The 25,095-nt window shown below is 29.7% G+C and overlaps 1 protein-coding gene across 1 annotated transcript in view; it reads right to left on the bottom strand.

The window, feature by feature from the left end:
* LOC132935700 (uncharacterized) overlaps window positions 1–25,095 on the bottom strand; it is an 81,863-nt gene that overhangs the window by 32,572 nt on the left and 24,196 nt on the right. Inside the window, exon 2 of the mRNA XM_061002315.1 lies at window positions 8,988–9,198. Within this exon, the coding sequence (XP_060858298.1) occupies window positions 8,988–9,198 (211 nt within the window). The remainder of the gene's footprint in view (window positions 1–8,987; window positions 9,199–25,095) is intronic.

Here is a 25,095-nt window from a genome sequence, read left to right as displayed (position 1 = left end):
ATCATTAATCAAAAATGACGTAATTTTTTAACTATATTTTAAAAATATTTATTATTGTCAATTGAATTAAAATAAAACTCCCCATCACAAGCTATGCTTATAAAGGAGTTTCAAATCTTTGTATTTTATCTTGTATGTACCATCTGTACGTGTTTCTTAAAATTTGCGAAATATACTATTATTATTATTATTATTATTATCATTATTTTGTACTATATACCTACATTCTACAGATATTTATTTAGTTTGACTAAGTTAGTTTATTTCAAAAATTTCGAAAAACTAGATCCATTAATCAACAAAATATATATAGCATTCAAGACAATGTTATAAATATTAAGCTGGTCAAACTGTAAATGTTAATTGATAAAAATGCATGTGGATAAAATGTGCCATAATGGGAATTAAAGAACCAAGTAGGTAAAAATTGAAGTATCTACGAAAAATAAAATATGTTGAACTTATAAAATATAATAAGAGTTAAGAAAAATAAAAGGAAAAAATATTTTTGGGAACTTGCAATAATTCAGTTCATCACGGGTAATGATAATAGCTTCTTGATCTTGAACCACTGTAAATACCTACCTATGTTATATAAAAAAAATAAATAAATAATGACCATTTTTGTATAGGAACCTAGTGACGCACAAGTGCAATAAACATATTTGGCAGAAGCACTAGTAAGTAGTTGTAGTGTTGTAGTAACATACTATAAAATAAATTCAGGAACGGAATTGCATGTAATTAAAATGTGAAAATGTGTACATAAATATTTAAGTGTAAGTAGTATAACTCATAGAATACGTATGTGGTAATAAAACATCAAAATACATGAAAAAAAATGTAAAACAATTTTATTAACGTTGGATAATTTATTAGCCTGATTCTTGGCAGCAGTGGAAAATCACAGTTATACTTTTAAATACAAGAATGTAATGTGTCATCGGTATGGTCTAATAATATTTTTGAAATAGTTCATTTTACGCCGACCTGTGTATATTTTATATGGTGATGGCACCAAATTTTAGACAGGATTTTCGACAATTTCAGTTTGAATTAAATTTTTACGGGTTCTCATAAGTCATAATATTTGTCCATTAACACGTACTTTTTCTGTTGCTTATTCAACTATACGTATGATATTCGAATACCTATAATTATTAATATGTAAACACCATTTCACATTCGTATATACAAGGTGCGGCAGTCAAATCCGACGATTTGAAAAAATAAAAAAAAATAGAAAAACAATTTTTTATTAATTTTTCGCCAAACAAATACAAATTACACAAGTAGAATTTTATGTTATATATTTAAAAACTTCATTTTTTAAAGATTGTGTCAGGCAAATGCCTTCCTTGGTTAGCCACACATTACTACTACATATATCATTACTTTTGTAATACGCTTTTACCGCGAACGCACGCTGTTCACTCGACCAATGCTCCATGATTACTGAATTCCGGCCATTTCGGGTATTTAAAAGCGACAAGAACATACCCGAAATCTCTACCACTTTAGCCACGCCCACCAGTTCATGTTAAAATCGTCGGGTTTGACTGCCGCACCCTGTATATAGAAATCCATTCCCCATTCAAATATTATTATTAGAGATGGATCAAACTATTCAAGTTCAAAAATCGAACCGAATTTCAGGTGTTCGGTACTAGTCCAAAAGTCGAACCTGGATTAAAAACATCTAACCGAATCGATTTCGAAAAAAAAGTTCAAATTCTATAATTAATACGAATTCCAAAATAGTGCGAGTTCCTAAGAAATGTACGAAGAAAATTCGAATATGTCAAATGTTGCGAACAAGAAATGTTTCAGGTGTTTATTTTTAATTTTTTTTTTGTCTATTGTCCATTTTATCGACAAAAAACACAAAAACACAAGTGTGTTTTATGCTAGACGCTTGTTTGTTATTTTTAAAGTGCAGAGTTGAATGTTCATTTTAGTTGCATTACTGTTATTTATAATAAAACATTTAAATAATGTTAAAACCATTTTGTTGTCTAGACAGCTGATTGACCAACTGATTAACATATAATTATTTTGGCTTTGTATTGTTTACAAGATCGACGTGGTACGGTTCGATGTTAAATGAAATGTTCAATTCGAGTTGCATATCAACATCAAATTGTGGAAATCTCAGGATTCATGTTCCGTTCGATATACGGTTAAAAATTTAAAGATGTCGGTTCGACAAATGAAAAGATCTGATCGAGTCCGCTCAAGACCATATTTTTGAGATAGGGCCACCTCTAATTATTACCACTGCAGCGGAGTCGTACCCTCCAGCGGAGTTTTCCGGCAAAATTATATTGTGATGAGTGGTTGTAATAGGTCCTACTTGTCCGAGGTGCGTCTGTATATTACATTATATTATATACGCTCATGGGTATACGACACACGTGTTGACCGCGGGCGACCTTAGGTTCACTTGACAAGGTAGGTATATACGCCGTACGTGCATGTAGGTTATACTTGTCTAAACATGCACATGGTACGTATGTATATTATAATGACCGTGCTCTAATGATTTTAAACTATTACCATTGTATAGGTATATGCGTAACCGGGTAGGTATTATACCTACTTGCCGTTACACGTATCACGTCGATCGACCGTCAAGCTTATATTGTTTAGTGTTGGATATTATATAGGTATGTCGTATATGTTACATAATTATAATATTATACCGCGGAATGGTATTCTTTTAAACCGAGACCATCCCATAAAATAGGTAGATATTCGACGCACATACTCGTTCATAATAATATGTAAATTTTTTTAACGCTAGTCGTAACCAATAACCACGGTACATAAAATATACATAATTATATATACAATGACATTATCCTCTTGTTTTCTTATTTGTATAAACCATTGAACCATATCGATTCGTAAATAGAATTACCTATATATTGTATAGTTATCTCCATAGCTGCCTGCATGAACATGGGTGCCTAAAGGCTTGAGTGCCCGTTACAATTTAAACCAAATGATTTATAAATATGAATGTATATTAATTAGGTAAACCAATAATTTATTTCAATTCTAAAAAAAATCAATACGAATATATATGATTGATAAGATTTTATGAAACTCGCATAATCATTGATTATATAGTCACATAGGTAATATATATATCAATATATATGCACGATGGTTATAGCATTGATCACTGATTATAGTAGGCTGGATGCTGGATATATTATATCTACCTAGGATTAGGTATATAGTAGGTACTTAAGTATTTTCATATTTTTTATCTGTACAACATGATACATAAAAAGTATTTTATTTAAGTTTTCATATTATTATTATAGTATTAACTATAATTTTAAGTGAAAAATAAAATGCTCACTTTAGCTTTGAATTGTAATATTTTAAATATTACAATTCATTAATCTACTATATACTGGCCACATGGTATTATATATACGGTGTACCGGCTGGTTTGGTTAGGTAGCTAACTATGATGTATATATACACGGATTTTATAGAGAAGTATCTCGAGGACTTTGAAAATTTCGTTTGATTGTCATAGATAAGTTCGGTTTACTATAGACTTATTACATAATGTTAGCCCAGTTTCAACGAGCTGTTTATATTTATTATTTATTGGTTAATTTATTATACCTTTGAAAATCATACTTCATAAAATGCATATTATACTGCATATAATGCATACTTCTTGTGCACCGCGATACGTCACATATCACATGAAACTCATTTGTTTACATAATAAATGAGGAAACAACTAGTATTTTGTGATACACTAGTAAATCTAGATTTTAACTTTTGATAGTAAAAACATTTATCTAAGTTAATTTGTTTATATTTTATGATTTTTAAAATTTCAAAATTAATTAGTAACTCATTAATTTGAAAGTATAATAGCTTTAAAAAAAATATTGAGTACCTATTTTAAAAATTCTCATAAAATGTTAAAAATCAAGTTTATATTTTTTGAATTTAAAATGTTTTTTACGACTGCGGAACAACTTTAGGTACTTAACAAAAATAACGAGATTTCAGGTAATTGTAAGAAAATAAACTATATGACTTAAATAAAGGATTTTACGATCCAAAATTGTATAAAATCCAGATTTACAAATTGGATATTTTGAATTTTTCAAAAAAAAATTAAATCAGATTTAATTAGATATGAATTATTATCGTTCATTCAAAACTCAACCGACTTCAAAATAGTTTTTTTTAATTTTATCAATATTATCATTAAGTCACTCTATAAAATAGTAATTTCCAATTTAAAAAAAAAAATTCATATCAAAAAGAATTAATGCATTTTTGGCAGTTATATTTTTGTAAATTGTGGTATAATATTATGTGAATAATAAATGATTTCATTAAAATATTTGCACTTAATTTTGAATTAGGGCTACCGACTCTCTAAATAAATAACATAGGTACCTACTACCTATACCTATCCATTACCTATTCCAGTAGAAGATCTAAAAAGTTTCTAGGAAACACATTATAAATATCTCCCGACGTTCACTGTACAAAAATAACGTAAGTAAATAAGTGGTATAAGGTATGACTATATAAGTGTAATCATGTAACCGTTTTCGACCGTATAATATAACACAAATACAAATATGGCTATATATGATGGACCGACCGCGACGTATGTGTGTATGATATATTGATGAAAATATATGTTGCATAATATTTTTCTAAAAATCGATTATTCCCATCAAACCGTTCATCTTTTCACAAATCCTTGTTCACATGAGTTATTCTTTTACTTTATTTATAACCGGATGAATGTACCGTAGATTTACGTTATTATACGGTTTACATCATATAACATATTCATATATAATGTAGGTAGGTATATAAAATATGTAAGAAAATTGCTTTACCTACACTGCAGCGCAATGTTCTCAAACGACCATATTATTATAACCGTGCATGTGCAAATATACTATATATAAGTACCTATATAGTATATACTACCTAGCACATTTTTACATTTCCATTTGGTATAAGAACTAAGAAATAAAAATCGAAGACTTAAATATGATAATTATCAATGTAGATTTTTAGGTAATTTCTATATTAAGGAACTGTGTATTATTTAAAATTATGAAAACAAAATAAAAATTAGACCTCATCATTTTTTTATAATCTGTATATATATAAGCCAAATACCATTCATTCACTCCTTCGTCGCTACGTCTCAAAAACCTAAAAACGTACAAACTTGAAATTTGGAATAGTGGTTCCTCTATAAATGATCTATTTGTGCAATAAGAAAGGATTTCCCGAGGTGGTCAAAGGATCTTGATAATCACGGTGGAAATTGCAACTTTTTTTTGTTTATAAATAATTGCTGGCGGTTGCAGATTATAATAGTAATAGTAGAAATTAGTATTATTATTATTATTTTTTTTTTTTTGTATATAAATAGTTACTCTGACAAATAAGGTACAAGCATGCATCAAATTGTCACGCCTATGACCTCGAATAAAAATAAATTACATCTTAAAACCAAATGCATGTGTTTAGCTTACATACTCAAAAACTACTCAATTGAATTAGATGAAAATCTCAGAGACTGTTTTTAGAGATGTCAGAAAAGTTCAGAGTGTAAGTAGTTTAAACCACGTTAAAAATATAGCAAATAATCCAATCTGAGACATTCAGTTGCCACCCTATGTCGAATATTTGGGAGTTTACCAATTGCGCTTAAAATTACCTTTTCATATACCAATTGCGCTCTAAACATTTTAGGGTTGATATACCAATTGCGCTCTAAAATGTTTAGGGTCGATAGACCGATTGCGCTTATACATTTTACACTACCTAAGGAAAACTTATTAGTCAGTTATAATTATATAATAAATGCTTGACCGGAGTTATACGATTTTTACGGGGGGTTGAGATCAAGTAATTGGTGACTGAAATATAATTTATGCCGACTGTAAAAATGTCGACTCGTAATTTCTTAAAACAAATTGTGTGAGGTTCCTTATTTTTGGTTTTTCTGTATAATAGGGTATCACATGTTTATAATAATAATTTTTTTAAATAATACTTTGAGCATGGCCTTACAATTTAGAATAATACAATTTGGCTTCACAAAGTGAATTATAGTTTAAATTTGTTCACCACGAGGAAAGAAAAATGTAATCATAAATATAACAGGGCAACTACAATAAAATAATACATTTGGTCAATAATAACATGCTGATTTAAAAAAATATTTTCTGGTAAGTACGCCAAGTATCAAATGCCTACATAATATAATATTAATAAATAAATAAGTTTTTTTTCAAATTAAACAATAAAATAATATAGGATAAGGAAAACTTATTAGTTAGTTGTAATTATAAATATAATAAAAATAAACGAATAGGTACACTGATCACAAGTTTGATCTTCAATTATTCAAAATTAAATTGTAATTATAAAAATAGTAAAAATATATATGAATAAATAAATGATTTTTGGGAGTATTATAATTCACATTTAAACATTTTTACAATAATAATAACACACAATTTTTAAAAATTCTTTTCTGCTAATTTCGCCAGTTTTGTATTTATCGATATAAGAATTGATTGTTAATTGTTTTGTTAAATATGCCCTATTTGAAATATATTTATCTTGTTCTGTACTATTTATTGCAATATACGCGCTAGTCTGCGTGTCAATGATTACTTTTAAAAAGACAAAAATATTTGGGTGGGGAGAATAAAAGTTTGTAGAAAATGAAGCGTGAAAAGCTTCACACGCATTAGTTGTACGTTCAGAACTTATTGAATTAGACGCCCACAGTATCGGAGGAAATGTAGAATCAGATGAAATATAGTTTTCAACAATATAACTAGTAAATTTGGTTAGATTCGAATTGATTGGTTGAATTGTCATTATTTCTTCTACAAACACATCCTCCACTTCTTCGGGTGGAAAAAGTGACAAACCAAAAATTAAATGCAGCCATTTTCCTACTTCAGAATCAGGGTTTTTATACTCTGTTTGTAGTCCACAACTTTGAATATTCCTCCACCAAGCTTGCGATAAATGAAATCTACATCCCACTAGAAGTATTGAAGGCCAGACTTGTTTAGCTGCAACATGTATACCTTGTTCGAAATCGGCAACGATTGTTTTTGGATTGAAATCAAGATTGAACGTTGCACATTTACTAATCAAAGCTTGAAATAAATATTTGTATGTACTTGATAGCTTGTTTGGCAGTAAAGAAAATATAAGTGGAATATAGTGCCCATTTTTCAAACCATGTATTGTAAAAAATTGGTAAAAATATTTAGAACAAAATTCAAATGTTCCATCGACAAATATTTTGTCACAACTACTACACAAAAATTCTAAATTTGATTTCGTAGAAAAACATATTATATTCAACATATTGTCGTTTATAAGCAATAAATTCTCACCCTTGTATGTATTCGTATCCAAATTATTTAATGCTGTATGCACTTCGGTTACATTTTTCGGTAATGGTGGTAGCGTTTTTCTACGAGTACGATAAACGCTTCGTCGTATAGAATGCACATCGCTTAATGTCAAATCTAACGCACTTGATTGCACTTCATTCCGAATTAATTTTAGTGGTCGTGTTGTAACTTGGTCTGTTGCTTTTCTTTTTAATGAATTAGCAACAATTTGTCTATTAATATTTACACTTGCTTCGTGTTTATGATCAAAGTTAGATTTTAAAAGCACCGTTTCACTTACATCACAAAAAAAATTCGAAGTACACGATTTAACTGTACATCTCCACTTTATTCCATTTTTTGAGATAGTACATTTCCGAAACTTAAACTCATCGAGAACTAATAACGGTTTGCCTTTTTCACTAAGAGCTTGTTTAAAACGATCCATATTGTAACGTCAAACAACTCAAACTAATACTAAACGACTAACAAGACATAAATATTGGGTATCATCAAAATGTTATTCTATATACAGTATTACAGTTTATTAGGCTGTCAATTAGCCTGATAAAATATATCCGATGATAATGAAAACTTGTTTTCGTCCATCACTCAAATGCATACTTCCGTAATCAAAATATTCGCGTAATAATAATATCGTTTGATAAAATTCCCGATACTGTTATAAAATATAATATTATAACCAGTACCTAATCAATTATTGATCAATAAATACGTTTTTAATTTTTAAGAATTTTGGTGTTTTTATGTTGATGTTGATGGAATTAGATCGAACAACAATATTTTTATATCTGAAGGTAGCCGCTAGGTTAATTTTAATACAAGCGCAATTGGTATATTGACCGTAAAATATAAAGAGCGAAATTGGTGTACTAACCGTAAAATATAAGAGGCGCAATTGGTAGACTGACCCTAAAATACAAATTTTGTTTTAGGCGCAATTGGTCTATGCCCGAATATTTCCCAAAGCTAGGTACGCTGACGCCGATTTGTCCGTGAACTGAGGTAGGTACACTGAAACTCAGATACCTACACTCAAACCAAGATACACCTATATTATACTATATAGGATTTGCCACAAAAAAAACTGCACACGGGCGAAGGCGGGATATTCTAGTATTATGTAATATTATATTATATTCATACTCGACTGTTTATTAAGTATTACATTTTCCACCATATTATAATAGTTTTTGTAAGAACAAAGAAATTTTTCATTTGAATAAATTATTTTAATTGGCTTATAATAAGGTAGTAACCTATACATAGGTATAAATGTATAATGAGATTCTGTGTAATGTACGTCATGTAGGTATATTTTGTATATTACAGTATTTTTAAAATAATATCAGACGTGTTACCTACTATTTTTAATAATATTCTATGATATTTTATAGAAAAGAAAATTTTATGTATAACATTTTTAACTATTAAATTACGAGAACGCACACATACGCGTTACATAAATTCTCATGCATTAATAATGATTAATATGACCTACTAAGTACGCTATACGTAAGTTAGACTTGCCTGCATTGGAAGCTCTTCTCGTTTAAACACTTGTCCATACAACCAGACCGTGAAATAGCTTTGAAATGTTGTTTGGATGTGACTTTCAGTTCCCCGTGAATTGTATCGAAACTCCACGACCGTTGATTACACGACTTCGGTGTCCGGACACATATTTTCCGAGCAACCGTTGCAGTGTGGGTTGAGTAATGCGATCGTTTCAATGGGAAATCTGAAATGTAAACATTAAATTATGATTTTCAATCAATTTTTCATCATTTGCGTTCATAAAATCAAATTTTTATCCTACTTAGGTAGGTAATGACAACGTCTGTAGTGATGATAAACAATGGTTTTCGTGAAAAAATATTTGTATATCCTACTGTGACTTATCGATGTATTTGGCGTATGCTCATTATTTTTATGATTAGGTAGTTGCTCATTAAGGGTTAATATACATTTTATATATTGTGTATCATACATATTATACATAGATGATGTCATTGCGGTTACATCCAAAAAACCGCATGTTTTATAATTTTTTTTTTTTATTACTATTCGGAAAATGTACAATCTGTATTTGTTAACATAAAATTTCATTGAAGTTTGTACTGCACGTTTTTCATAACTGTATAATAGTTGTACATACCTAATTACAAAGAAAAAAAAGCGGGTAAGTGGATGTCGCTCTGCTGTACAGTAGGTTACAAGTGGGGAAATGTATAATGAATTGTATTAAACTTGAATTCAATGATACAATATCATTGTATAAGAAAAACGATTCTGAGCAAAGACGGTTTATCAGTCTGGATTTTTTTAATTTTTATTATTTATTATAGCCTTTAAGTAGAATTTAATATTATAATATTATAATTTTTTATTCGTTGCTACGGTGATATACAAATCGTTAAAAAATAAAATCCCATTTTAAGTGCTTTTTCGTAATTTGTCAGTTATTTTTCCCGTGGCATTAAATAACTATTGAGAAAATCGAAAAATGACCTCTTTAAAATACCATCTTGATCCAATTTGCTAACAGTTAAGGTACTATATGTTGAAATCGAAGCACTCCATCTGGTAGAAATTTTTTTATACAGGATATAAAAAAAATAAACACCATTGTAAAACCACTAGCTTCCTCGCTCCACACAGAATCTAAAATGAAAACCATTTACCTATAAAGGATCGGTCGTGAAAATATTATACATTGGTAATAGATGTATTCCATAAATAATTCTCAGTGAAACAATTGAAATACCTACGGAAAATATGTATAATTTATAGGTAACAGCTGCGATGTGAAACGATTCACACGTTTGACCAGCTAAATTGTCTGGCCAAATTTTGAAATTCGATATTGAAACAATGAAACGGATGGAAACAAAACAACGCTTTACGGTATTTTATTGTTTTACCTTTACACGGATAATGCATTTCGCGGTGTGCATCGGAGACGACAAATTAATAGCTCAGACTTGTACCGAATCCATTAATTAATTAGACAGTCACCACTGAGGCACTATATACCTATACCTATTATACATTTTATACATAGTTATATCCAACCACTCGAAAAGAAGTTTAAGTGCTTATAATTCATGCCACTTAACTGTTAACCGAAGCAAATTGATCCAATAACTGTTTGTTTATAGGTAAAAATATACAATTCAATGATATATATATCTCGTAGGACACGCATAATATGCATAAAGACACCGTATATGGTTAATTGATTAAAAAAAACATTAGAAAACGCTTAAAAAAATTGGTAGGTAGGTATTCCTATATATTTCTTAGTTTTATTTAAATTAGGTACTGTTTTGTTCTTGTTTTTCAATTATTATTTTTGTAATTAGAAATGTCTGACATACAATATTGAAACCAAGTCAGGTACGAGTTAGTCGACTTTGATTGCTGTGAGTTGGGACCCGTGTATTTCGTTCTATTGTTATTCGCTAGTTTATAATGTCGACACTATTGAACGATTTACCACAAGTTACAGAACTTAGAGATAAAACAATATTATTACAACAGCAATATCCAAATTATTTTTCTGAATCATTACTGATTCAAATATTACTTTGTGTAAAAACATTAAGCAGTGAAATAGAATAAATTAAAACTATAAGAGAATTTACTGCATTATTAATAATTAAATATTATGATATGAGCAATAGTTTTCCGGAGATGTGTTCATTATTAATTATGTTTTTAAGAATACCTGTAACGGTAGCTACAGCCGAACGGTCATTTTCAAAGTTAAGAATTATAAAGAATTATCTAATAATTCCATCGGGCAAGAACGGCCATCGGATGCTGCGTTATTTATAGACAAGCAGAACTCATGAACGTTAAGCAGGTTATTGACAATTTTGCTAATTTAAAAGCTCGTAAAATTTAACTGTTATAAGTTATAACTGACTTATAAAATACGCCATTAAAGATATATAAACCTACATTTTTCTTATATATTTATTCTGAAAATAAAGTTACGTTTTTCGCATTGGGGCCGAATTTTATACTTACGCCACTGATTATTATCATTTATATTCAGTACAGTTCCGTCCGTTACTATTTTAATATATTCTCTCGGTATAATAACATATGTATGTTAGGCTAAATCGGCATGACTATTTTAGTAAATCGTGTCTATATTGTAGTTATTGTACTTTCTTCGATAATTCGTATGTCACATTTACCATCCTGTAAATTTCAACTTGCCCACCCTCAAAGGTTTTGACAAAGTGAATACATTCGATTTTAATGTTTCAAAAAATAATGCTTTATTTTTGTTATTGTCTTAAAAACTTGGAGTCAAGTTAAATTTACGTATCGTATGTATACTACGGTAAACTCTACGAGCTACTGTATATCTGCTACTGCAGGATTCGGCGCCGTTTAATTTTTCATATTATTTTTATTTTATTTTTCACAACATATTATTATTATTATTATAGTAAAGAGGGTTAGAAAACTGTGCGTCAGATGGGTTCCAAAATAGCTATCATTATTATTCATAAAGACGGTCAAATTCGTACGAGATTTTTCCTGATAAATGATATAATACTGTGTCAAAACTGGCCAAAACCATTTTTATATTTTACGATGAACAGTGGTGGGCTAAACGTAGTATACACAGGGTGAATCATTCGTTTTTGTGTCCATAAAATATACTCTTAAATGGTGTAAGCGATATCTAGCTCTAGTCTCTTGACAAGTCTTTCGTAATATTATCGCCTTGTCTCATCTTATATTACTTATTCAGGACACGATGTACCTATATATTGTTATAAGACGGCTCCTTTATACGTGTCAGTTTTGTTAATTTCACCGTTTTAATTTTACACCTGTTTCAACAGTCTGCGATAGTGTGATGATTACATTGTGTACATAATACATAGGTACGTGAGTTCATGGAAACATGGAATACATAGTTAGTACTAAAAATACCTTACTACCTTACTCAGATAATATGTGTAATTTTTAATGATTTTTAGATGTCTCGTGTTTTTGCGGTAATTTTAGAAAAACGTGAAAAAGAACCTTTTTTAACATTATTATAATATTACGCTCCTTTTCCTTTATAAAATGCTACTTTTTCTCCCTGATTATATTAAGTACGTCCCGCTGTGTTAAATATTCAATTCAAACATTGTTTATGATACAAATGTTTGTTCACAACAGTCATAAATTACTAAAATAAAATTACAAAAAATTTGTTTGTATTATATATACGACTGTAGTAGTGCTATTTTTAGATCGTGTATTTATTTAATTAAATGTATGTAGACTTTAATTTTGCTTATTAATGTATAATAATGTATTCTATATAGTACCTATTATATTAAAAAGAATATTTAATAGAATATCTTGTTATCATCAATTGTATAATAATAGGTAGTAATATATTATCTAATATACAAAATTCTCGTGTCGCAATGTTACCATACTCCTCCGAAACGGCTTAACCGATTTTTATGAAATTTTATATGCATATTCAGTAGGTCTGAGAATCGGCTACTATTTATTTTTCATACCCCTAAGTGATAAGGGTTGTCCAGAAAAAATAAAAATAAAAATAATATTATTATTAAAATAATAATAGTGTATATTATATTATATTGGTTGCTAAGGGTTAATCGGACATATTTGTTGATTTGTATTATTATTTTTTGTCAATATATAATATATGAATGTTTGTGTGTAGATTAGACCTCTGGGAAGAAGATAGGCTAATTTAAAAAGGGTTAAATTTGGTTTTTTTAATATCGGATTTTAGTACTTTTAGGTTAGGTTAGGGTTTTGTATTAATTGATTATATTAATCCACTGCAGGTAGAATTAAGTAAAAACGACAAACTTGGTATAACTTTGATACTCTAGAGTTAAATCATACACTTACGTACAAACAGCACGGGGTCCGCGATCTACTACAGGTAGATTGCCTACCTGATAATATACCGCTGCGAATCAGAATTTTTATTCCGGGCAACAGAAAAGTTAAGATAAATCTAGAACATCGTAAACCTAATTTTAAATCGCATTGAACAAAGTTTGAGTCATATACAGTTTGTACATTTAACGGATAACGAAGTGCACGGAAACAGCTAGGTATAATATTGTATTAATAAAATAATAAAATAATAAATAATAATAATGCAGCTCTAGGCTCTAGCTCCAGTCATTCGGATATCACTGGAAAAAATAAAATTGGGTACCTACGTAGAATAAGTAGAATTTAGTAAAATTCTACATTAGTGTTCAAGTAAAAATAGCATATTTATTCTCTTTTTTTACGGTTATACGAGGTGCTATAGAATGTAGTTTTATATATTTTATTGTTTTAATTACACATTACTACTATAATTTATAATCAGCAGATAAAATATAATTTTTTTTTTACTTTAGTTTTGTAGAGATTAAATATCCACATAGGTACTGATCAATAATCATTATATATTCAACTTATATAGCTACTTATATAAATTTCCATTAATCTACTTAATGTGAAATCTTATTATACTAAAGTGCATATAAGTAAATTTCAAGTATTTACTTCAAGTTCGATGTGTATAAAAAATTAACATGTGTCCATGTATAATATGTAATTATTATATGTAATCTATATTATATTACTACATACATATAATAATATAATAATATTATAATATCTTTATCATAATTTACATCTATATTTTAATTAAAAATTGTAATGAGATAGGTAGCTAAGAAGCTGGTAATGAAGTAATTGATTTCTTTTCATAATGTTTCTATTAATGAACAATAATAAAAAAAAAACTTTCCACATTTAGATGCCAGAATGCGTTATGCAAATCGCTCTTTATTGCTACCTATATTATACTATCGTCTGTGTCCATAATAATCAGCTGTATATGTCTATATAACATTACATGCGTTTGGCATACTCCGCCGGGATGTTTACAATATTTTTTACCCACTGCAGAGACCGGAGCAACATATAAAACGTCTTAAAATGTATAAATACGTTTGCGGGTTACCATAGAAACCTCGTTAACTGCATGGTAGATACCGTGTTATTTTTATAATAATTTCTACTACTCTGAAATCCGACGCGGGTAATTTGCATACGGATACACCGTAATCACATACATGTATAAACATGCAACAAGTGCGGCATTTTTTTCTTCTTTACACAGTACCGTAATTCGTAGATCAATATCGTTTATTATAATATATGTGTACCTACCATTATATTTAAACCGGACTTTCATATTGGTCTTGGAACCTATTGAAAGGACAGTTTCTTGTTTATATTTTTATTTTTTTTCGTACCACATTGGTCGTTAAATTATCGCATTTAATCATCGGCGGAATATTTATGCACCGCACCACGACATAGGTACAGGGCCACAATTAGGATGAGGGATGACAACCACCACAGACGACAAATTTTTGGAAGTGGCTAATTAACAATTTATAAGGTTGTTGCAAATTAGTTTTGTATTTACTATAAGGTTTATATAAACTTTTGATATCAATATTGTTTCTTTATAATAATCTATAAATACCTTATTTGTAAAATTATGTCGTATTCTAAAAACTATGAGTATTTAAAAAAAAATTGCAATTGAAAAAAGTGAAATGAAGGACTTTTAATTCTTAATTTTCCTAGTGACCATGCAATTTAAGTATGGTTGGGGCGCAAAAAGTCTAAATGTGGCACTAAATATATGTTTAATGAAAGTTATTCCACTAGATATATCTTTATTAGAGGCAAAGGTACATCGATTCGGTTGCGTCCAAAAACCGCACACTTTTGATTTCGACCCCAAAAGGGTCGATGGGCAAAAACCGCACACTTAATCGGTCATGGTATAACTAAACTTATAATGGGTTAAGATCGCACACTATTTTGTATGCTAAATAACGGGATAAGATAATAAGATAATAAGATACTATACAATAATCATGCTAACACGTTTTAAAACAAAAACAAGTTAGTAAATACATAATGGTAATATTTTTGATTTTTAATTAAATTATATTTATTTTTAGGAATGCTTGTTTAAATGTTATATCTTGTTTTCATAATATTGTACATATACATTATTAAGTAGCATTGTAAAGACCTTTTTGGAGTCAAAATCATTAGTGTGCGGTTTTTGGATATAACAAATTTAAAAATTGTTTGGTTTTAACTTACCAAAAGTGTGCGGTTTTGTCCTGTATTTTATTACAAGTGTGCGGTTTTAGGAGTCAACGATCGATTCCACCCAGTAGTGGATCTAGGGGGGATTCCCCCTTTGCCCCCCTCCCAATCACCGTAGTTTTCTTTGTTTTACACTGTGTTTAACCAATTTTGTAGTCAATTTTTGTACTTCTTGTACTATTTTCCTCCCCAAAATTAAGCCCTGGATCCGCCACTGATTCAACCGATTGATGGCTGAGTGCAGTTATCCAATAAACCCATCGATTTGGCCAATTTGAATTCTTAAGTTTGGGAAACTCAAAATTGAGTTAGTTAGGTACTTACCTATACTGTTTTTCATACCGAAAAATGTCCAACTATAGACGGACCAGAAAAGTATGGGGAAATATATAAGTTTCCCGGAGAACAATTAGGTACAAATCGTAATTTCATAAATCGTTTTAGAATTAACATAAACGTAAAACGTTATTGATAATATTATATTATATGGGTACTGCAGTTGTATTATTATACTCATTTAGCTATTTAAAAATTTCAATTCGATTCGAATTAAAACTCAGTGATTCAACAGAAAGTCCTTATTAAACAATTATAAATCAAAGGTTAATATTTATTAACCTAATTTATTGTGTAGGTAATTATTATTAGATTTAAATAATACGATTTTGGAGAAATTGTGTAATATTTTATTATTGTTTACCCTAATCGAGTATAATATTTAGTGTTAAATAATTAGGCCAATTGTATATATATAATATATTTAATTAATTAATTAAGTTAAGGAGTGACTTAATGATGACTGCAGATAATTAGATAAACATTGGTAGCTGGCGGAATCGATGTAGATGTTCTGACGGAATCGATAGGTGTTTGCACTCGGAAGTCAGCTGCGATGTTGCCTCTACACAAAATATTATAGATTATAGATCACCACGTTCCTTATTCGCGGATATCGTCGAACGGTAATTATATATATATAGCTGTTATAGTGGTATGGTATAGATAAAGCATTGATGCTAAAAGGTTTTTATCAAACTCTATACCTATAAAGCTCCTAACCTAATCTAAACCTAAAGAGCTAAAACCTATATCGTGTTCACAGATTTTCGAGGTTTATTATAATATTCTGTATTATACGTATAGCAATAATTTATCGACTGCATGTTTATTATAATTTATTGTGCCTATCCGATAATAACTATACGGTATACAATATAATATATACAACACAGAACATTTGAATATGTGTATATTTTATATTTCATGTATGGATATAATATAAAACGTGTTCGATCGCGTGCTAACAGAGTATACCGTATATACCTGTGACCAGTCATACCCGTCTGTAAAACATCACTTGACAACTGATAATGAGTAATGACTATATATGCGACATTGCGTAGGTACCTGTAATGTTCAAATACTAGGTTTTGTCATATATGTATGTATGTATTATTATTATACATGTAGTTTTATACGAGATATGTGTACGTACCTACCTATATATATATATAATATACAATAGAAAACTGTCATGTTATAAATAAATTTCCCTTTTTTTTTTTGTGCTGAATAATGGAAAATTCTCATCGACTTCCACGACCGCGACGTCGCATTCAGATGACAATATTATATGCCCGTACCCGGTACCCACAACTATATTAAAATTATTATTATATATTACTATATTAGTGTATATGCCTATATAATACCAGCCATAATAATTAATAGTCTATGAATATGGCACATGCACACGATCGCATTATTATGCACGGTTTGAATGTATACCGCGCATTCTTATATACAGCTATACAAGTCTAGTAGAAAATTGCTAGAAAATTGTTCGGCTGTGTATTACATTTTTGTTGATAAGTCGCTATTATAGCTAGGTGTATACCTTAATATTATTATTATTATTATTACATTATTAAATAATAATATGGTATTGAGGTTTTATTAAGATATAATTTATACTTACTTTTCAATGAAAAATAAATATTATGCTATATTGGAATTGGAGAGATCTGCATGAGAAGCATTGAATAGCATTGTATAGCTATAGATTTTTTATCTGCAGGACCCCGGCTAGAGTGTTAGCTATTTTGAGTTTGAGAAGGTCAACCGTGGAGCTCCCCGCGCCCTTAAAATCTACCATGAAATTATTTCTTTTTGTAATTATAATGTGATATAGGTAATTTTAAATTATGCAACAAATTCGAATGTATATACCTATAATATGTGCTCATATTATTGCGTTTATTATATCTTATAGGTATATTTATCGAATTGAATTTATTATTAAATTATTATGAATTGTTTTGTTTAATATATCTTCGGTAGGTATTCAAATTTCAAATATTTGACAATTTTCTTTCAATAACGAACAATACTCATAATAGATTTTCAATACGAATCAAAATAACAAAAGTGTGTCTAGCAAAGTTTGTCAAAATCCTGAGATGTTATACCTATATATGGGTCTGTTGAAATATAAGTACTCCGCGGTAGGTAAAAGTGAAGAAAACTGTTTGGGAATTGTATAATAATTTGCAAGTACCTACTTATACTTGTTACTTATCGCCCAGCCACAGTGCTGTATAAAATAATGTACCTATCACGCCACCGGTCGACAGTCCGTCGTACTCGGACATTTTTATTTATATAAAGCATATTTACCTCCATCGCTGGGAGATTTATGTCAAGATACCACTAATAAGGTAATAGCATAATATACAAACTCACATTACACACGTTATAGTTAACTATATTATAGTATCTGCGGGTAAATGCTAAAATACAATACTAACTTTTTTATTATAACTTATACGTGGTACGACAATAGTCTTAAATTCATATCCTTTCAAAAAAGCCGAGCATGCCACTGTGGAGGGAGGGGGGTAAATTCAAGTGATTTTGCTATAATAGTATTACTGCTGCAGTCTGCAATTGTATAATATAATATAAGTGTTAATTTGTGCAATACATATAGATTTTTTTAAGTTGGATTCACGAAATAAGAACTTATGTATTATTATATTATGTAATATGCAATAAGCTGATACATTCATTATTTAAATAGTTTTAACTTTTTTGAATATAATATTATTTTTACATAATTTAATGTATTTGAAAAAAATATTTTTAAAGTTTTTATTACATACATTTTTAATTTCATATTCCAATATTTTCCAAACTGCAGAATATTCCTTGGAGCAAGTAGTTGGCTAGTTTATTAGTTGTAAGTATTTAAAGTTTTTTTGAGTATAATTGTAGTGGACCAACATTTTGAGAAATACTTCTGTGTCGCTATACTCCGCTTACATAAATTGTATGTATACCTATCTACAACTAATTAACTAATCGTTAAGAATTTGATATGTTCGAAATATTTTGAAAAATATTCTGTTTCGGAATATGAAATGAAAAATGTAAGTTGTTATTTATTTGAGTAAAAAACTTAAAAAAATCGTAATAAAATCTTTTAAAAAATAGCTTAGACTTTACGAAATAATGATCGTGGACTTAAAACGAACCACCTTCAAGGAGTATAAATGTGCATATTAATATTAACAATATTGTAGGCTGCTGCTATTACTATACTACAATGCTGGTGCAGCTCGCGGACCACCTCTGCAGTTTACGCGTCGTGGAAAAAAATTACGAATTCATTGACGATTGCACGCGGCCGCGGTAATGATACAATCACGATTTTCCACAGTGCCTATACACAATATCCCGTCTCAATAATATATATATAACAAACCTCGCCGCGCGCCGTGTCCATCGACCATCGTGACCCACTTTTGACGGCAACATCTGTCACGTTGGTTTTTTTTTTTTGTAACATTTTAACTGAATCGGATCTTATTTGAATAACGCACCGTGTACAAAGAAGGTTTTTTCTTCTCCGTCCCTCTCTCTCTTTGTTTGGGTTTTTTTTTTCATTTATAATAGGTATATAATAATATAGGTTCGTGTTTACCTATATAGAGACCGTACCTGCTGCAGCAGTGGACTATATTGTTATAATATATTTTAACAGGCCCCGCGCGACGTTTATATATATTGAACGGACGTGAACGCCCTTTCGGCCAACAAGAATATATTTTAGAAGACACGCGCATTGAACACCGTTAACGCGATAGTCGATGGTTTCTCGTGCGTTTGTCTTAGGTCAGCGCGCGATCCTCTGCACGTTTTCGTCACATTATTAGATCCGACGACTAATAATTATCATGTAATGCCGAAATGCGTGCAATAATAAGTGTACAGATACAGGGGTGGTGATCGGAACTTAGACCCTCCAATAATGTATTTGAGGCTGAAGCCCCCAACTAAAAAACAAATGATAAACCTATTTTAAACGTCGTGAATTAAATTATTATTTGATAGGTTTTACAATGATATTTATTTCTTCTATTTTTTTTTTATTCTGTGTACACATTTTTGGATAATACCTATACATTACACAGCTCCAAAAATGCATCTATACCTCTATTTAGATCTGAAATCCCATAAGCTTAGTATTTTGGAGAGGTATTTTTGAAAATTCTCAATATTTTTTCAAGATTTTAGGAAATACTATCGACAATTGGACTATTTTTTTATATTAGTAATATTAAAAGTAATTGTCTAATGTTGAGGACTCAAACAATTAACCTCGACTTTTGAAATGTATAGTATCTCCGCCTATGTAGAGGTATTATATTATTATAATATGTTTATCGGACACGGGTTGGTATGATATGGTTTCGAGGATCATATACACTACACTGTTTATAATTTATAATATGCACGCATGCCTGTAATATTCTCATGGCTTGAACTGGACATTATTTCTATTAAACTGGGCAATTCCATAAGTCCCTAAGTCAAGCGAGATGAGAAGGGGGAGGGGATCTGATTATAGATAATAAAGATATGGATCTGCCTTGCCTATATCTGCTTGCTGTAAACTACCTCGGCCAGAGAGTTGAGTAACGGAAAATTACTCTAAATACCACAGCGGTTAGAAGTGGTTAAATTATGAAATTATATTATAGGTACATAGTACATCCACCAGTACATCTCACATTCTCGTCTATTCACATCAATACCATTTTTTATTAATATTTTTTAATTATGATTTTGAATAGTTTTTAATGTTGGTGGTATTGTAACGAGACACAATACATTATTTACCGTGTTTCTTGTAAGTTTAACCAAACACAAAATCAAAATGTTTATCTCACTGTTTTTAAAAATCTATAGAATCAATAAATATCATATAAGTTGTATTTATATTGACTTCCGTTTTGTTAATACCTATTTAAATAATATGGTGGTGTGATATAATATCGTAAGGTTTAGTTTAGACAGGAGACGGTCAGATTGGCAGATAATATTATGAGTAGGTATATATAGGTAACTATATTATATTTTAGAATGGACGGTTGTGCGTACGGTGCAGGACAAATTCGGCGAGCAACATAATCCAGCAGGACGTGCACGTAAAAAATATACTCGGCGTATGTGCCATTTGGATAATATTGGCTATTGCACGCCAACTGCTGGACATATAAAATTAAATAAAAACAAACTAATCTCGCTGGAAATAATAATACGTATGAACTATTTTAATATTCTGAATAATAACGCTGTTGAGAAATGTACACATAAAACGTTTTTCCCACATAATATAGGTAGGTACACCTTAACGGAAAATACGTGCAAGTTTTCACAAGCACGTATGAATAATTCATTAGATATTCAAAATCTAAAGCACACAACGAAACATGAAGCGTCTAAGTTATGCCACACATTATGTTTATATATATAATATATAGGCAGGTAGGTACCTAGGTATAATATATATTATTTCTGTAATCCTAGCTCGGAATAATCGGTTTACCGTTATCGCCATTATAGTAATTCGATTTGTTTTACTTGAAAACGATTTCGTATGTACGCTTAGGTATATACATTCGTATGATGAAGATTTGTTTGGCCAGATCGATTATATTATATTATACCTACATAGATAATAATGCAGATAAAACAATGAAAATATATATATACACATCACGTTATCACGGCGTGCACCTACATAATAATATAATATCAGATAAGTGTGTTACCGACAAAGCCCAATCACTATATGCAAATAATCGCGGTAAGTCTAGTTTTACTAGTCGTACTCAGCACAAAAGCTGAAAATCTATATTCGAGCTTTCACTGACATTTTGTTGCAATCTGAAATCATGACAGTTAAAGCTGATTGATCAATGAAAGAAAACTAATAATATATTTTTACTAACAGTAAAAAAAACTAAGTCACGTATTTTAAATCATAAATATTTATTAATACATATTATCCTACACCTCATTTGTTTGAATATTATAACTATACATTATTCAAAGTTAAAAGTAATTACTGATATTTATCTTATTTTTTTCAATATAAATAATTTAAATAAATAGGTCCCTATCAGTAACTTGTAACGTAATATAATATTATGGTTTACGAGCAAAATAAAATATGAAAGTTAATAAACAAAACTATGCGTTTAATTTAATATATAGTTTAATAAAGTGTTTGATTATTAGTTAAAAAAAATCATTGATTGCATTGATCAATAACTAATAATACTTTTACAGCAGTCATTAATACAATTGCATGCACCCTATAGGTTTTACTAAACGTTTTGTAAATGATGCTTTTAAGCTTTTACCTAGGGCAAATCCTAACCTAATACATACCTACCTACTATTCGTAATCCAAGCATGCTGCGTATATGTATGACTTCGTTAAAATAACGGTTTCGGCAGGTAACCGTATTTATACCGGTAAATACCCAACAAATCAGAAAAAGAGCAATTCGTAACAATGGATTTAAAACCATTTTAATTTCGAACATTAGCGTGTAAATCCTAACATTAACTATAGTAAAACCTAGCTTTCCTATTATAGTGATCGTGTAATCTGACTTTGTCGATACCCACGGCATATAATTGGATATTATATAATATATTCGTAATGCGTAGACTTGTAAAAAAAAAACTATCGACGAGACCCTGCAGTATCAAAATCGATTGATCGACAATCGGCATAGATGAACGGTGTAAAAATAGTGAAATGTAAAATAATGTAATTATAATAATTAAAAATATTGTATGAACCCGTGCAAAACGTAGTTTATTAATAAAATCGTTTTGGCGCATTATTAATATATATATATTATTAGTATCCAACGCTATACACGCGGCTATTGTACACTTGTATCAAATATATATTATCATTAATATACACAGAAACAGCTTATAATAATAACTTCATAGTAATATAGGTACCTATATACAACCATAAAAACTACAAAGTGATTTACCGAATATGATCACAGCTCACCACTATTTTTCCTTGAATACCCAATGAATTTATTCAAATATTGATTTTTGGAGTCTTAATATTATACATAAAGACCTCGTGTTTTCTTATACCATCTGAGGAATGCCCTGTGGCGAAACCAAATTCGTTATTGTAAATGAGAATAACCTTTCCTGTAAAGTGTAAATTATTAAGCAGATGACCGTTTTAAAAATGTTAATGCAACATTGTAGTAATTACCTAATGTCATACTCTGTACAAATTTGATAATTTGTAAGAATATAATATTGTCGAAGTATAATACAGGCTACATTAAACGTTACATATTTTAAAATTTTATGAAACCATTTTTAAGGACTCAGAAACTTTTTGTTTAAATTTAAATTTAGTTAGGTACATCAACATTTTCAAAAAAATCATCAACAAATTAAAAAATGTACAGGACAAAGAGTGATTCGAAAAAAATAAGTTTGTATTGCCAAATGACACTCTAATGGCATAAAAATCAAAATTATTGAAAATATAGTTTGTACTAAAAAGTTTCAAAAATCAAAATTTTATATAAAATTTTAAGAAAAATGGGGGGTTAATGCTTGGATATGCTTTGGTATAAATTATATATAATATATAGGTTGTGCACGACGCGTTAGAGCCGAGTCTGCACCTATATCGTTGTGTTCGTTTACAACTGAACTGTACATTGATATAAGTATACGATATATACATACACGAAAACGATCATCTGCAGACGTGCGGTGATTTTTGATATTTTTTAACGTACCGCGGCAAGCACATGATGTTGTTGGTGCGTGTGTCATATAGAGTCCATTGTCTGAGTGTAATATGAGTAAAAAATTCCATCGAAACTGTGTCGCCCGAAAATTATTTTTTAAACCTTGTGCGGCCGCGATGACGATTCGAAATCGCGTTTTGAATAGAAATATGATGCACATTCTTCGCCGGCGAACTGCACGATTACTGATGAGGTATATAAGTAAAGCAATAAAATATATATATAATATATAAAATTAATAGTTAGTAAAAGAAAAAAAAATGTTACACCGTCACAATTGACGTATACGCGAGACAGTGTTGTGCAAACAATAAAGTGTGTCTGTGATGATTATGAGTAAAATATATAGGTAACTAATATAAACAATCGGATCGAGACCAACAAACTTGTAGCATTATTATCATTTATCATTATTTCTCGGAAAGACACATTTTTTACAAATTATATTACTCTGCTGAAAACGATTAATCAGTCGAGACATAATTAAATTAGTTTTTCGAAAAACAAAACGTTGACTGTTAACTGCGTTATTAGATCGAAACATGATTTATCGATTCAAGAAGAATGTTTGAACAAAAACGAACCGTTTTTGTAACATAGATAGGGTGTACTATTAATACATTATTATTATTTGTTTCTTTTTTTTTAATTAGATTCGTCGCGTAAACTATAATTATTTTAATTATATCGAAATACTTTGCATGATTTTTAATTATTTGATTTTCCCACATCAAAAGGTGTATAATAGTAAATTCAGGTCATATTCAAAACTCAATTTAAAAAAAAAAAACCTCTTAACAGATTTTATCGGTTTTCTTTACTCACTGATTATACAGTACATATTATTATAATATAAACTATCAAGTCGGGAAAGTTAATAACATAAAATGATAGAGCTGTAAAAACTGGGGTGTATTATTATATAATACGTTTAAACGGACGTTTAGCGCATCATGACCGCAAGCTGCGGAACGGCTTAAGAGATCGTATATTAAATAAAATATGTTGTGTGTGTACTGTTTGTGCGTGTGTGTTAGGATGGAAGGAAGTTAATTATTATACTAGTACAATGCTAGCTATTATATTATAGCTGGCACGTGTCTTGCAGTTCCTGTCAACGTCGAGGATTGCGTGCGCGGTCGATTTTATCCTATAAGAATATTTGCGTTCGCGTGTCGTACCGTTTGTGCAACAAAAGTATTGAAAGGTATCTAGAAAGTCCGTGGATGCGTACCGCCTACGTACGAGTAAGAATAATTATAATTTGTACTGGGTGTCCCGCT

The sequence above is a fragment of the Metopolophium dirhodum genome, chromosome 1 (assembly GCF_019925205.1).
Source record: "Metopolophium dirhodum isolate CAU chromosome 1, ASM1992520v1, whole genome shotgun sequence".
Classification (NCBI taxonomy): domain Eukaryota; kingdom Metazoa; phylum Arthropoda; class Insecta; order Hemiptera; family Aphididae; genus Metopolophium; species Metopolophium dirhodum.
Note: the sequence above shows the minus strand (reverse complement) of the source record. Positions and strands in the feature narration are given on the sequence as shown.